The sequence below is a fragment of the Rhinoraja longicauda genome, chromosome 19, assembly GCF_053455715.1.
Source record: "Rhinoraja longicauda isolate Sanriku21f chromosome 19, sRhiLon1.1, whole genome shotgun sequence".
Lineage (NCBI taxonomy): Eukaryota > Metazoa > Chordata > Chondrichthyes > Rajiformes > Arhynchobatidae > Rhinoraja > Rhinoraja longicauda.
Window position 1 is genome coordinate 10,528,588 of NC_135971.1, and position 16,320 is coordinate 10,544,907.

At 46.9% G+C, this 16,320-nt stretch overlaps 1 protein-coding gene across 1 annotated transcript; it reads left to right on the top strand.

Annotated features, from left to right (window-relative positions):
• Positions 1–7,197: 7,197 nt before the first annotated feature.
• On the top strand, positions 7,198–16,320 carry LOC144603092 (zinc-binding protein A33-like). Its single transcript, XM_078416231.1, has 6 exons — positions 7,198–7,608; positions 7,700–7,795; positions 8,392–8,625; positions 10,841–10,863; positions 10,955–11,091; positions 15,359–16,320. Exons 1-6 carry the CDS (start codon positions 7,198–7,200, stop codon positions 15,889–15,891), a joined length of 1,434 nt encoding a protein of 477 aa, XP_078272357.1. The 3' UTR covers positions 15,892–16,320.

Consider the following 16,320-nt stretch of genomic DNA (forward strand, 5'->3'; position numbering starts at 1 on the left):
GTTCAGCCGCGGGCGGCGGGTCCTGAGCTCCGGGCTCCCCCGGTTCTAAAGTCCGCCGTGTAAACTTTACAGTCGATTGTGGAGAAAAAATATATAGCGCCGAGTGTTGGAATGGGAGTTACATGGATGGAGTGGGTGGTGTTTAGGAAGGATCTGCAGATGCTGGTTTATACCGAAGATACACACATAATTCTGGAGTATCTCGTGTGGACAGGCAGCATCTCTGGATGAAGAATGGTCCCGACCTGAAAGGTTCCCTGTCCATTCATTTCCGGGGCTGCTGCCTTATTCCAGCATTTATTGTCCCCCTGTAGAATTCCGGTGGGGAATGGGATGATATTTTTTTGCTTGGAATAAACTCGTTTTCAGATAAATAAACAAAAACCAAAACTGTGCAAAAGCTCTTCTCGGTTTAAGTGTCTCTACATGGTCTCGACCCGTAACGTCACCCATTCATTCTCTCCAGAGATGCTGCCTGACCTGCTGAGTTACTCCAGCATTTTGTCTCTACCTTCTGCATTAGGATTCCTTTCCACAGGGTGGTGCAGCGGTACAGTTGCTGCTTCACAGCGCCAGAGACCCGGGTTCGATCCTGACTACGGTACTGCCTGTACGTAGTTTATACGTTCTCCCTGTGACCCGCGTGGGTTGTGCCCTGATGCCCCGGGTTCCTTCCACACTCCAAAAGACTTAAGTAGAATAATTGGATTCGGTGAAAATTGTAAATTGGATATTGTAATTGGCCTGTGTACGGAGATCGCTAGTCGGCGCGGACTCGGTGGGTCGAAGGGCCTGTCTCCGAGCGCCATCTCTAAAACTAAAAAAAAACGAAAACATTCAGTCATGTTATACTCGGTAGTTTTCGCACCTGTCTGTACACGGAACACCCTTGCCGGTCGTGCGCCCATCTCGGGTGATACTCCTTTCCTTGTTTGAGGGATGTCAAAGATAGCAAACTCAACGCTAGCATTTATTTCAAGAGGGCTTGCATACAATTCTGGGCTCGATAAGGCGCTGGTCAATAGACAATAGACAATAGACAATAGGTGCAGGAGTAGGCCATTCAGCCCTTCGAGCCAGCACCGCCATTCAATGCGATCATGGCTGATCACTCTCAATCAGTACCCCGTTCCTGCCTTCTCCCCATACCCCCTCACTCCGCTATCCTTAAGAGCTCTATCCAGCTCTCTCTTGAAAGCATCCAACGAACTGGCCTCCACTGCCTTCTGGCCGCATTTGGAATATTGTGAGCCGTTCTGGGCACCATATCTGAGGAAGGATGTGCTGGCTCTAGAGGAGGTTTACAAGAATGATCCCAGGAATGAGTAGGTCAGCCTATGATGACCGTTTGCCGGCACTGGGCTTTAGTTTAGAAGAATGAGGGGCGACCTCATTGAAACGTACAGAATAGTGAACGGCCAGGATAGAGTGGACGTGGAGAGGATGTTTCCACTAGTGGGAGAGTCCAGGACTTGAGGTCACAGCCTTAGCATTAAAGGACGTTCTTTTAGGAAGTAGACGAGGAGAACTTTATTTAGACAGAGGCTGGTGACTCTGTGGAATTCTTTGCCACAGATGGCTGTGGCGGCCAAGTCAGTGGATATTTTTAAGGCAGAGACAGATAGATTTTTGATTAGTACAGATGCCAGAGGTTATGGTAGGAGAATGGAAGACATAGATCAGCCACGATTGGATGGTGGAATATTCCTTATGGGCCGAATGGCCTAATGCTGCTCCTATCACATGGGACTCTGCTCCTCGGTGCCGGCAATGGAAGGAATGGGATGAGGCTTGGAAGTATCGGCAACTTTCGGTCCCGCGTGGACCCAACGGGAGATCCCTTTCTCCTTGTTTATGGGAGGCCTTTATGTCTATTTATTTATTTAATTATTTATCCATTTATCTATTTCTTTATCTATTTCTTTATTTGTTTGTCTGTCTGTTCATTTACTTATTTATTTATCTTTCTATTTGTTTGTTTCTTTATTTATTTATTCCAACAGATTGATCATGCTGTTGTGAAAGTTAAATAGTGTGAAATCATTATATCAAAAATGAAACAATATAATCACACATGATATTCTCTGACCGAAAAAAATGTGTAGGCAGAAGGTAAAGCTTATTGTGCCTACCCTTAATACTTAACAAAGCTTTACCCTAACTCGCCGAAATAACAGTGAAACAAAACAATAAAATAAAATATAATTTAAAAAAAAACATCATAGTTCAGAAGCGGATCAACAAAACATAGAAAGAAACACGAATATAGTCAAGAACCATCATTTCTGTCATGTCAGTCATTTCTCAGTGTTGGTCACATATTTTGTATATTTCAAATATTATATTTGTGAACATTTTCTTGAATTTACACATACTACTACTCTTAATTCATTGTTGCAAACATTCCATAAAATGACCCCTTTAACAGTCACACAACTATTTTTCACATTTGGCCTTACCCTCTTTTTTGTAAACATATAATTTCCCCTGAGTGGATACCTGCTCTCTCTCACCGAAAACAAACCTTGGATGCAGTCAGGAAGTGTTCTTTCTTTTGCTCGAAACATTATTTGTAGAGTATTAAAGTCTACTAGGTCCATACATTTTGGGGCATATGATTTCATAAACAACGGGTTGGTTGGGTCATTATAACCAGCCTTATTGACAATTCTTATGGCTCTTTACTTGGAGGTAAAGGTTAACGTTAACAGTGATAGAAACATAGGTACAGGAGGAGGCCATTCGGTCCTTCGAGCCAGCACCGCCATTCATTGTGATTATGGCCGATCATCCACAATCAGTAACCTGTGCCCAACTTCTCCCCATATCCCTTGATTCCACTAGTCCCCAAAGCTCTATCTAACTCTCTCTAAAATTCATCCAGTGATTTGGCCTCCACTACCCTCTGTGGCAAAGAATTCCAAAAATTCACAACTATCTGGGTGCAAAAGTTCCTTCTCACCTCAGTTTTAAATCGCCTCCCCTTTAATCTAAGCCCGTGGCCCTGGTTCTGGACCCCCCCCCCCCCAACATTGGGAACATTTTCCTGCACGATCTGAACGTAATTAACACGGTTTGTTGTGGGTCGGCAATGAACTCTGGCCGCCTGGGTAACGTTCAAATCGTGTGACATTGGCTCCAAATCCAACATCATCCAGGAGCAGGGACGAGCGTATCTTCGGTTTAGACCAGCATCTGCAGTTCCTTCAGGAGAGAAGGAATGGGTGACGTTTCGGGTCAGTCTGAAGAAGGGTCTCGACCCGAAACGTCACCCATTCCTTCTCTTCAGAGATGCTGCCTGTCCCGCTGAGTTACTCCAGCTTTTTGTGTCTATCTTCGGTTTAAACCAGCGTCTGCAGTTCCTTCTTACACATCTCCAGTTCCTTCCTACCGTGTCTTGTGCCCCTCTAACGTGTTATTCCCGCTCCCTTTCTGTCCTGCGTTCAGACAGTCCAGGGCACTTTTTACCGGTTTATTTTTTATTGAGGCATGGTTAGTGTCACATGTGATTCGGTGGAAGTCTGGGAGTCGCCGCAGAGTCTGTGGAGAGGAAGGGACCGGTCCACACTGACCCCGGAGACTGGAGTCTGGAGCATCAGACGGTGGAATGACGGGTTTGTTACAGTCACCTCCCCTCCTTCCCGTCTCCCCGCCCGTCCCATCCCCGGGTGGGTGGGAGTTTATCTCAGTTACGAGTCCGGGACAGTTTCATTTTACGACGCGGACACCAAGTCCCATCTCCACACCTTCACTGGGAATAAATTCACGGAGAAACTTTATCCTTTCTTCAAGACTTGGCATGAAGACCAGTGGCTGGGAATCTGCTCCGGTTCCGCACCGGATGTATAAAAGGGTCGGGTCCCGGGACCGGCGTCAGGAGCGGGGCTCAGGGGCTGTGGGACAGAAACCCGGTGGACAACAGGTCGGCGCTGAACGGCTCCCATTTAATCCCCAAATTCCGCGTCGCGAAACCCCAGTGAGCGCGGAAATAAAACCAGGAGGAATGTAAATGTGGGAAGAGAGAAATAAACAGCAAGTGGAATCAGAGCTGTCGATCCGTTCATTTTAACGCGTTAACGGCGTCCGGCAACGGAACAGAAATTACTTTTGTGAAAATATAAAGATTGAAACAAACGCCCTTCCCGCGGGTTCAGCAGCGGCCGCGGGCGGCGGGTCCTGAGCTCCGGGCTCCCCCGTGTTCTAAAGTCCGCAGATTCAGATAATTTATAGCGTGTTTGCAGCATTTGCTCTCCACACAACAGATTGGTTTTCTTCGGAAGGGATCTTTAGAAGAATGGGTTCAAACCGAATTCCCGGTTCCAGGTGGGATCCCGTTGTGCTCAGGGTCTGCCTGTCTCTCTGCAGGATACGGAGAACATTCCTTGTTTCAGTCGCCGCCACACCCCTCCCTCACCTCTCTCTCAGGCACATCATGTCTGTATCCGCGCTGCTTCCTGCTCTCGTTCACCGCTTTAACGCTTCGCCCCCCTCACTGCCAGTTTCCCACCAGCTCCCACTTTCCTCTGCTCGAGCTCCGACTCTTCCCTTCGCTTTCTCACCGTCTCTGTCTCCGTTTCAGAGAAAACGCGAGAGACCAAAGTCCATTCCAAGCCCGCGGACACCATCGGCTACTTTGTCTCTCCACTACCCCTGTTTGCGCATTGGAAATGGAATATTCCCCCCAAGATCGAGTGCGTACAGCAACAACCCGCTTACATTTACACAACGTCCTCGCATCTCCTTTAGGAGACCCCAGTGCTTTACAGGCGTAAATCTCTTTGAAGGGCAGCCACGAATAGCAACGGAAATGTACGAGTCAATTTAGAGACTGGAACATTTACAAACAAATTTTCAAACCAAGCTATAAAATCCAAACAGTTTTGGATTTATTTCATTTCCATCCAGGAAGCACCAAGGCACGTAATTCGAATAAACACAATCTTCCCAATAGATTCTTGTGAATCATTATGATAATACTTCATTGTCACACTAGACCAAGTTGACCCGTTGGGCCCAAACATCTCCTGCATTGGTGCAGCACCCTCTCCGCCCCCTCTCCCATTCCCCTCTCCCCCTCGCCTTCGCCTCCTCCTCCCCCTCCCTCCCCTCTCTCCCCCCCTTCCCCTCCCCCCACTCCACCCCCTCAACCCCCCCTATCCTCCCTCCCTCCCTAGGAGACAGGTTTAAACTTTAAAATGTGAATAACTTAAAAAATATAACACCAATGTCGATTAAACTTCTTCCATTCACACCAAAGGGACGACGGTGAGTAAGGTGGGCCTAACATTGTCGCGCTATCGTGCACCGTTTTGGCTGTAGTTCAGGAACAAACAAACGAGAGTTTTAGTTTATACATGTAGCTCGGTACAGTGAAACTCTTTGCAGACAAAATAAACAAATGAGTCACCACAAAGGCGCCGACAAAGTTACAAACAGTACTCATCCCTTCCTCGTCCACCACCCCGCCGGCGACCCCTCGACCGAATGCCCGTTCCCCTTCGTATGTTCCGAGTTGTGCCACCAGGCTCACGATGGTTACTTCGCCAGCGGTCTGTCTTCGTCTTTTTCCTTCTTTGCGTTATATGTTTGTTGTAAAATGTATGTTTTAGTTTATCTTTAGGTTTGTATTATGTGTGGGGGGGGGGGAGGGAGAAACCCTTCCTATCCCTTTCCTCCGTGTGGTATCTCCGTCCGCACTGCGGCCTAACATCGTGGAGTTTGTTGGCTCTTGTATGGGACTTCTCGAGCTCCAAAACCGTGTTAAGCTCCACGCTTTTGCAGCTCGAGAAGTCCCACACAAGAGCCAACAAACTCCACGATGTTAGGTTCACATCGTGAAGCTCGCTGCCCCTGGTTAGGGACCGATTTTCGGGAACGCCAAGCCGCAGGAGTTCGACCGCCCCGATGCGGGAGCCTAGACTGCCCCTACGTGGGAGCTCGATCGCCGGCTGCGGTTGGTTCGATTCCCTCGACCGCGGGAGGAAAGAAGAAAGAAGATAAGACTTTATTGCCTTCCATCACAGTGAGGAATGTGGAAAAGGTGGATGTTTATGTCATTTTTTTAATCTAGTGTGTCTTGTTGCTTTTTTGCTATAACTGTATGACAAACCAAATTCCTCGTATGTTGCAAAACATACTTGGCTAATAAATTACGATTATGATCATGATTTTGATGATTATTATATGTAAATTCTAAACATTCAAGTAAGTGGCATTAAATGTATCTATGTATTTATAGGTTCATTACACAGTTAATAATAGTGTAAGTGGGTTTGATTTCAATTATCCAATTCCTTTACATTTACCACACTAATCATCTGCCTATGTTACATTCCTCTTTTACCCTTGTCCGCCAGGTCAAACTATCATTGCCGCTCTCAGCCCAAGAGACAGAGTCAAAATGTACCAAACTTGCATCAGTATCACTCAAAAGGAATACTGAAATTCCTCCTTTCCCGCAATGTTGCCTTTCAATCACCAATCTCCGTAACATTGTAATCAGCATTCCCATCTCCCAACAAAGTGGGCCGCAAAATCCCAAACTCAGACCTTGTTGCTTGATTCCGGACCTCGGGAGACCTCCTCTGGAGGACGCGAGACTTAGTTCGCGCCGGGCCCTGTCCCTTTAGGCGGTACAGCGGTAGAGTTGCTGCCTTACAGCGAATGCAACGCCGGAGACTCAGGTTCGATCCTGACTACAGGCGCCGTCTGTACGGAGTTTGCACGTTCTCGCCGTGACCTGCGTGGGTTTTCTCCGATATCTTCGGTTTCCTCCCACACTCCAAAGACGTACAGGTATGTAGGTTAATTGGCTGGTTAGTGTGCTGGGATCGCTGGGCGGCGCGGACCCGGTGGGTCGAAAGGCCTGTTTCTGCGCTGCATCTCAAAATCAGGAGGAGGCCATTTGGCCCTTCGAGCCAGCACCGCCATTCATTGTGATCATGGCATTTGTCCATGTCTGTCTCTCCGCTTTCGAGTATATTCAGGCCTGTATAATTACTAACTGAACTGAACTAACTTACTATCCTACGTGTGATATTAGTTGGAAGTGGCCAGGACAACTTCACACTGAACACTTGCAGCCAAATAACATTCCGGGACGACAGCTTGCGCAAGAGACACTCGCGCTACTGCAGGGGTTGGTCAGCAGCTCCACGTCAGTGAAAGGATTTTGAACCAGGAAGAGGCGGAGCTAAAATGGCTGCGAAAGACCAGGTCGAGAGTTGGACCGAGGAGGCAGTTTGTCCCATCTGCCTGGATTTCTTCACCGATCCGGTTATACTGGAGTGCGGGCACAACTTCTGCCGCTCCTGTATCACACAGAGTTGGGACCGGGAGGGGAGAAACTCCTGCCCGGAATGTAGAGAGGTGTTTACAGACCGCAGCCTCAGGGTGAATCGGGCCTTGGTTAGACTCTCTGAGAAAGCTCGAACACTGAGCCTGAATCGGACAGAGAAGGAAAGTAAACTTCACTGCGAGAAACATCAGGAAGAACTGAAGCTGTTTTGTGAAACTGACAAGAAGCTGATCTGTGTGATTTGTGCAGCTGGGCGGGAACACAAGTCTCACAGCTTCATGCTGATAAATGAGGCTGTTGAATTCTACAAGGTAATGGCTAAAACGTTTTTAATCACATCATTGTTTAATTTCTTTTTTATTTTCCAACACATTTATTCTCTAATCTGAAACCCAATCCTAGGATCAGGTTAAATCGTCCTTCGCATTTCTCACGAAAAAGATATCAGAGATCCAGCAAATGGAGCAGCAACAGAAGCTGAAGATTTCTGGAGTTCTGGTGAGACTTTCCAGTTTCAATTTCCCATTTTGCGTGAATTTGATCGCTGTGCTGCGTGTGATAATAGCGCAGCTTTCTTTTGCTCGAGTCAAGGGTCTCAGTTATGAAGCGAGACTGGTCGGGCACTTTACCCTTTTACACTGAATGGGGGAATCGTGAATCAGAAGACAGAGGTTTAAGATGAGAGGTGATATAGAAGGAGCCAGAGGGCATCCTTTTCACACAGAGGGTGGTGGGTATAAACATAGTGTCGTGGTGAGCTTGTTCAGCTAGATACCATAACAATATTTAAACGACATTCGGACAGATACATGGAGAGAAAATGTTTGGAGCAAACTAGCCAAATGCAGGCATGCGGCACAAGCGTAGATGGGGAATCTTCATCGGCATGTAAAAGTAGGAACGAATGGCTTGATTCTGTAGACTTTAGCTAGTGCTACTGTCCTGCAGTTCTGGTGACCTGGACGATCCTGACCTCGGGTGCTGTCCTTGTGAGTCGCCTGTTCTCCCTGTGATGGTGGGTGGAAGTGTATCAGGAAAGACAATAAATACAGTGCCGCAACATAATATATTCACCTTCACTTTTCGTTTGACAGGAAGAGTCACACAACCTTCAGTCACAGATCACATCCCAGTTTGCTGAACTGCACCAGATTCTCACTGAGAAAGAGCAGCGCTTACTCGGAGATCTCCGGGAAGGCGAGGAGACGATTGTAAATTCAATGGAGAGAAATCTGCGGGAGATTAAAAAAATCATAAATTCTATTCAGGAGGAGGTCTCAATTTTACACGAAAGAATGGATCAAAAGGACAATGTGATATTTCTGAAGGTAAGGTGTTACATTACAGGTTAGTTAAAGGGAAGTGCACAGTCTCAAAACAGTGGGACGTTATTCTGAAATAAATGCGGCTTTTTGTGTATGTGTTCTGCGTAGAATTCCAACCCACTCTACATCATGGACATTCGGCCCATCCACTGCTGTCAGTTTTCCTGCTCAGCACAAGCCTCTCCCCAGCTACTCACAACAGCCACCAGCAACGACCCAGTTCCCACGCCCCTCATGAGTGTATATGCCTTCCCCTTAATTTTTCCTTGATATTGGCTTCAGTCTCTCCTGTGGTAGAGAGTTATACATTTTCTTTGCAGAATTTCTTTCTGGCAGGATTCATAAGGATCAACTGATATTACCTTTGACTTCTGCTCTCCACACAAGTAGGGACACTTTCTTTTCTGCACTATTTTCACAAACACGCCTTATACATACTCCCTTTGTTTTGTGTCTGTTCTGTAATATCGTCTTTGCATCAGCTGGAGTCAGTGTTGGGGAGTGTGAATTTTCAGCAGCTCCTAGTGTTGCATGGAATAATTCCTGTCGGGATTTCGACAGTCAGTCTCGATTAATTCAGAACCCCCCCCCCCCCCCAAATGATGGAGCAACTCAGCGGGTTAGGCCATATCTCTGGGGAATATAAATGGGTGACTTTTCAGGTCGGGACCCTACTTCACACTGATTGTAGTGGAGGGGTAGAAAGTTTCGTTTAGATTATTATTGTCACATGTACTGAGGTACAGTGAAAAGCGTTTTGTTGCATGCTATCCAGCCTGTACATGATTACAATCCATAGTATACAGATAACGTCTATAATATTTAGTGCAAGATAATTCAACAATACCCAATTAAAGATAGTTCAAGGATCTCCAGTGAGGTAGATGGGAGGTCAGGACCACATTCAAGCTGGTGAAAGGACTGTTAGTTGCCTGATAACAGCCGGGAAGAAATCGTTCCTGAATCTGGACATACGATTTTTCCATCTTCTGTACATCTTACCTGAGGGGAGTGGGGTTTTGACGGAGTGCCTGGGGTGAGACAGGTCCTTAATTATGCTGGTTGCCTTATCAAGGTAGCATGAAGTGCCAGCGCAGTCAAAGGAAAGGAGGTTGGTTTGCCTGATGGTCTAGAAAGCATCCACAACTGTCTGCAATTTCTTACGGTCTTGGATGGAGCTGTTCCCAAACCATACTATTATGCATCCCAATCAAATGTTTTCTATGGTGTATCTGTAGAAGTTGGGGAGGGTTACGGGGGACATGTTGAATATCTTGAGCCTTCTAAGGATGTAGAGGCATTGTTGTCCTTTCTTGGCCATAACTTTGATGTGGCTGGTCCAGGATCAATTGCTGGTGATATTTATTCCTAAGAATTTGAAGTTTTCCATCTCTACTTCGGCACCATCAATGTATATATATTTATACTGCTTCGCTCCGTAAGTCACTGACAATCTCATTGGTCTTGCTGACATTGAGGGGGAGGTTGGTGTCTTGGCCCAAGGCTACGAGGTTCTCAATCTCCTACCTTGTCATTGTGTAGGAAAGAACTGCAAATGCTGGTTTAAATCGAAGGTAGACACAAAATGCTGGAGTAACTCAGTGGGGCAGGCAGCATCTCTGGAGATTCCTTCTCTCCGGAGATGCAGCCTGTCCCTCTGAGTTACTCCACCATTTTGTGCCTACCCCCGTCTTGTAATTATTTGATATCTGGTCCACTAAGGTGTTATCGTCTACGAACCTGGAAACTGAGTTGGATTTGTGTTTAGCTGCACATTCATGTGTGTACAAAGAGTTTAGATGGGACCGATAATGGGGCGGGGGGGGGGGGGCGGCTGTGGTGGTGCTGAGAACGCAACATTTTTGGGGGCAGCAATGATGAGGAATATCGTAGAGGAAAATTAGTGGTTGTTCCTCCAGTTTGAGCGTGGCCTCATGCTCAATAAAGGAGGCCAAGGTCATCAAGGACGGTATGGAAATGGGATGGGGGGATGAAAATGTTTAGCAACTGGGAGGTCTCGCAGATCTAGATCACCTAGTCGATGTTTGGTCTCGCCGATATGAAGGTAGGTCCCGACCCCAATCGTCATCCATTCATATCCCTCAGAAATGCTACTTGGCCTGCTGAGTTACTCCAAAACATTGCGTTGATTTTTTGTAAACCGGCATCTATAGTTGCTTGTATCTCAATGAATTCAGTTTTGTTTTCTTTATTCCAGGAGGAAGCAGGACGGGAGAGGAGGTAGGACATGCTCTTGACTGAAACACTGCGTGGATTTGAAAAGTAACTAAAAAATTCCCAGGCTCTCAGTTTACCGTTTACTATTTTGCAGGGTGAATATTGACGCCACATCGTTGTCAGTGACGGATGCTGCCCCCGCCTTTGCAAAGCTCTATCACCCCTTCGTGTTTGACACAATGTTCAGAAAAATGTCTGATACCCTTAAGCAGAGCAGCTTACAACCTAATGGTAGGAATATTGAACTCTCTGACTTTAGCTAACTAACTTTTTAAAAAACCACCCTCTCCCTCCCTCACTCCACCCCCTCTTCCTGCAGTCTCTCCCTAACCCCCTTCCCCTACAATCTTTTCCCTGTACCCCACCTGGACTCATAACAATTTGTCCCCTCCTCTAGCCCCTCCACAGATAACCCTTCCTCTCATTTCACAACTCTCATCTCGACTATCCTTGTCTCACATATTTTGTCTTTTCATCTCTGGCATTTATCCAACAATTGGCCTGTCAAAAAATCAACTCAATGGTATCTACCTCTCACTCACCAGACCTTGTCCAGCCCCGCACCTCTCTTCCTGGTTTCTTCGCCCTCAGCACTTTCAATCTGAGGTGGCCCAATGCAAAACAAAATGTATCCATGTTCTGCAGAGATCATAAGGTCATAAGCGATAGGAGCAAAATTAAGCCATTAAGTGTACTCCACCATTCAATCATGGTTGAGCTATCTCTCCCTCCTAACCCCATTCACCTGCCTTCTCCCCAAAACCGCTGACACACGTACTAATGTAACCCCACTTTTCAAAAAGGGAGGGAGAGATAAAATGGGGAATTAAAGACCAGTTAGTTTAACATCGGTAGTGGGGAAAATGCTAGAGTCAGTTATTAAAGATGGGATAGCAGCACATTTGGAAAGTGGTGAAATCATTGGACAAAGTCAGCATGGATTTATGAAAGGTAAATCATGTCTGACGAATCTTATAGAATTTTTCGAGGATGTAACTAGTAGAGTGGATAAGGGAGAACCAGTGGATGTGTTATATCTGGACTTCCAGAAGGCTTTCGACAAGGTCCCACATAAGAGATTAATATGCAAACTTAAAGCACACGGTATTGTGGGTTCAGTATTGATGTGGATAGAGAACTGGCTGGAAGACAGGAAGCAAAGAGTAGGAATAAACGGGTCCTTTTCAGAATGGCAAGCAGTGACTAGTGGGGTACTGCAAGGCTCAGTGTTGGGACCCCAGCTATTTACAATATATATCAATGATTTGGACGAGGGAATTGAATGCAACATCTCCAAGTTTGCGGATGACACGAAGCTGGGGGGCAGTGTTAGCTGTGAGGAGGATGCTAGGAGGCTGCAAGGTGACTTGGATAGGTTAGGTGAGTGGGCAAATGCATGGCAGATGCAATATAATGTGGATAAATGTGAGGTTATCCACTTTGGTGGCAAGAACAGGAAAGCAGACTATTACCTGAATGGTGGCCGATTAGGAGAAGGGGAGATGCAACGAGACGTGGGTGTCATGGTGCACCAGTCATTGAAAGTAGGCATGCAGGTGCAGCAGGCAGTGAAGAAAGCGAATGGTATATTGGCATTCAAGGTGAGGGGATTTGAGTATAGGAGCAGGGAGGTTCTGCAGCAGTTGTACTGGGCATTGGTGAGACCACACCTGGAGTATTGCGTACAGTTTCGGTCTCCTAATCTGAGGAAATATATTCTTGCCATAGAGGGAGTACAGAGAAGGTTCACCAGATTGATTCCTGGGATGGCAGGACTTTCATATGAAGAAAGACTGGATAGACTCGGTTTGTACTCGCTGGAATTTAGAAGATTGAGGGGGGATCTTATAGAAACTTACAAAATTCTTAAGAGGTTGGACAGGCTAGATGCAGGAAGATTGTTCCCGATGTTAGGGAAGTCCAGAACAAGGGGTCACCGTTTAAGGAACGTGTTTTTTTACACAGATAGTGGTAAATCTGTGGAATTCTCTGCCTCAGAAGGTAGTTGAGGCCAGTTCATTGGTTATATTTAAGAGGAAGTTAGATGTGGCCCTTGTGGCTAAAGGGATCAGGGGGTATGGAGAGAAGGCAGGTACAGGATACTGAGTTGGATGATCAGCCATGATCATTTTGAATGGCGGTGCAGGCTCAAAGGGCCGAATGGCTTCCTCCTGTACCTATTTTCTATGTTTCTATGTCTATGTTTCTATATAATCAAGAATCTATCTATCTCTGCCTTAAAATTATCCACTGATGTGGCCTCCACCGCCTTCTGTGGCGAAGAATCCCACAGTTTCACTACCCTCTGACTGAAGAAATTCCTTCTCATTTCCTTCCGAAAAATACGTCATTTAATTCTTAGGCTGTGACCTCGTCCTACACTGTCCCACTAGTGGAAACATCCCCATCCACATCCACTCTATCCAGGCCTTTCACTATTCTGTATGTTTCAATGAGGCCCCTCCACATTCTTCTAAACTCCAACGAGTACAGGCCCAGTGCTGTCAAATGCTCATCATATGTTAACCCACTCATTCCAGGGATCATTCTTGTAAACCTTCTTTGTACCCTCTCCAGAGCCAGCACGCCCTTCCTCAGATATGGTGCGCAAAATTGCTCACAGTACTCCAAATGCGGCCTTTCTAGAGCCTCAGCATTACATACGTTTTTCTTTCTATTCTCACCCTCTTAAAATAAATACTAGCATTGCGTTGGCTTTCTGAGCTGACTGAGCACATCGTGTTTCTTTAGTAAACTTTCATCTCCAATTCATTCTGTTAAAACAAAGGCCTAGATTTATTTCTCCTCATTTATCAGACACATCTGAGTAACATGTTGATGCAATTGTGGGCTGAGTGGGAATTGGCGTTTTATTCCAGTACCAAACCCAGCTGCTGGGAAGCTTCATTTTCACACAGGCAGCTGGAGGTGTGAGATCCCCGAACACAACCGACAGGCGCGCCCCTCCCTCTGTCTCACCGCTTCTCAAGAAGAAAGGAGCAGGTCACCTGGCCCCTCAGGACCGCCCCCGTTCCATAAGATCATGGCGACTCCATCCCACAACACTACCTCCTCGTTAACCACCTCTAATTATCACTCACATTAATCTCCTCTTCCAACAATCTCCCCCCCCCCCCCCCACCATCTATCAGCAAAATATCAATAGACAATAGGTGCACGAGTAGGCCATTCGGCCCTTCGAGCCAGCACCGCCATTCAATGTTATCATGGCTGATCATTCACAATCTGTACCCCGTTCCTACCCTCTCCCCATACCCCCTGACTCCGCTATCTTTAAGAGCTCTATCTAGCTCTCTCTTTAATGCATTCAGAGAATTGGCCTCCACTGCCTTCTGAGGCAGAGAATTCCACAGATTTACAACTCTCTGACTGAAAACGTTTTTCCTCATCTCCGTTCTAAATGGCCGACCCCTTATTCTTAAACTGTGGTCCCCGGTTCTGGACTCCCCCAACATTAGGAACATGTTTCCTGCCTCTAACTTGTCCAATCCCTTCATAATCTTATATGTTTCAATGAGATCCCCTCTCATCCTTCTAAATTCCAGCGTATACAAGCCTAGTCACTCCAGTCTTTCAACATAAGACAGTCCTGCCATCCCGGGAATTACCCTAGTGACCCTACGCTGCACGCCCTCAATAGCAAGAATGTCCTTCCTCAAATTTGGAGACCAAAATTGCACACAGTACTCCAGGTGTGGTCTCACTATGGCCCTGTACAACTGCAGAAGGACCTCTTTGCTCGTATACTCAACTCCTCTTTTCATAAAGACAACATGCCATTAGCTTTCTTCACCACATCCTGTACCTGCACGCTAACTTTAAGTGACTGATGAAGAAGGACACCCAGATCTCTTTGTACTTCCCCATTTCCCAACTTGGATCCATTCAGATAATAACCTGCCTTCCTGTTCTTACCACCAAAGTGGATAACCTCACATTTATCCACATTAAACTGCATCTGCCATGCATCTACCCACTCACACTACTTGTCCCAGTAATGCTGCATCCTCATAGCATCCTCCTCACAGTTCACACTGCGACCCAGCTTTTAATTCCTTCATCTAAATCATTAATGTAAATTGTAAATAGCTGCGGTCCCAGCAGCGAGCCTTGCGGTACCCAACTGGTCATTGCCTGCCATTATGAAAGGGACCCGTTAATCCCTTGTCTTTGTTTCCTGTCTGCCAAACAATCCTGTCAGCTATCCAACTCCTTCTGAAATTCTGAAGAAGCGTCCCGAGCTTCTGAATACACCTCCTCATTTCTCAACCGCAACCGCAATCTATCGTCCATCCACACCGTCCGCCATCGTCCTCCCCCTCTTCGACCCCGCCCCAAACCCACGGGGCTGCCCCCCACCCCCCACCTCCCCGTTCCCCAAAGCCCATGACATTCCCCTCTCCAGACGGGAGAAAAACTCCGGTAAATATGTCAGCTGACCATCCGATGATGTTGGCTTCTACCCCCCACCCACCAGTCTCCGTCACCCTGGACGTGGATACAGCACATTCGCACCTCGAGGTGTCTGCGGATCGGAAGAGGGTGAGATGGACCGAGGGCGAGTGGAATCTCCCTGACACCTGGCAGAGGTTTACGGTTTTGTCGTGTGTGCTGGGATCTGAGGGATTCACGTCGGGGAGACATTACTGGGAGGTAGAGATGATGGAGAATCGGTTCTGGAGTCTGGGAGTCGCCGCAGAGTCTGTGGAGAGGAAGAGACGGGATGACCTGACCTCAGAGTCTGGGGTCTGGAGGATCAGGCATTGGGGTGACGAGTTTGTTGCACTCACCTCACCTCCATCCCGTCTCCCCGCCCGTCCCATCCCCGGGAGGGTGGGAGTTTATCTCAGTTACGAGTCCGGGACAGTTTCATTTTACGACGCGGACACCAAGTCCCATCTCCACACCTTCACTGGGAATAAATTCACGGAGAAACTTTATCCTTTCTTCGGGACTCGGGATGAAGACCAGTGGCTGAGTATCTGCTCCGGTTCCGCTCCGGGTGTGTAAAAGGGTCGGGTCCCGGGACCGGCGTCAGGAGCGGGGCTCAGGGGCTGTGGGGCAGAAACCCGGTGGGCAACAGGTCGGCGCTGAACGGCTCCCATTTAATCCCCAAATTCCACCTCGTAAAAACCCCAGTGAGCGCGGAAATAAAACCAGGGGGAATGTAAATGTGGGAAGAGAGAAATAAACAGCAAGTGGAATCAGAGATGTCGATGCGTTCATTTTGACGCGTTATCCGCGTCCGGCAACGGAACAGAAATTACTTTTGTGAAAATATTTTTTAAATGTAATGTCATTGGACCCTTCTGGTCAAAAGTCGCCACGGTATTATTAACTCCGTTCAATGACTAGTTCAATGTAATAGATACATTTCATGTTACTTCAGTGATTTGGAAAATGTACACATCCATTGACACACACGACAAGCTAATTGAA

Bases quoted from the DNA above. Each gene is read 5' to 3' on its own strand.
- LOC144603092 (XM_078416231.1), top strand. From the start codon at position 7,198: ATGGCTGCGAAAGACCAGGTCGAGAGTTGGACCGAGGAGGCAGTTTGT. The intron at 7,609-7,699 runs GTAATGGCTAAA...ACCCAATCCTAG, and splicing joins AGGCTGTTGAATTCTACAAG to GATCAGGTTAAATCGTCCTT. The intron at 10,864-10,954 runs GTAGGACATGCT...ACTATTTTGCAG, and splicing joins GAAGCAGGACGGGAGAGGAG to GGTGAATATTGACGCCACAT.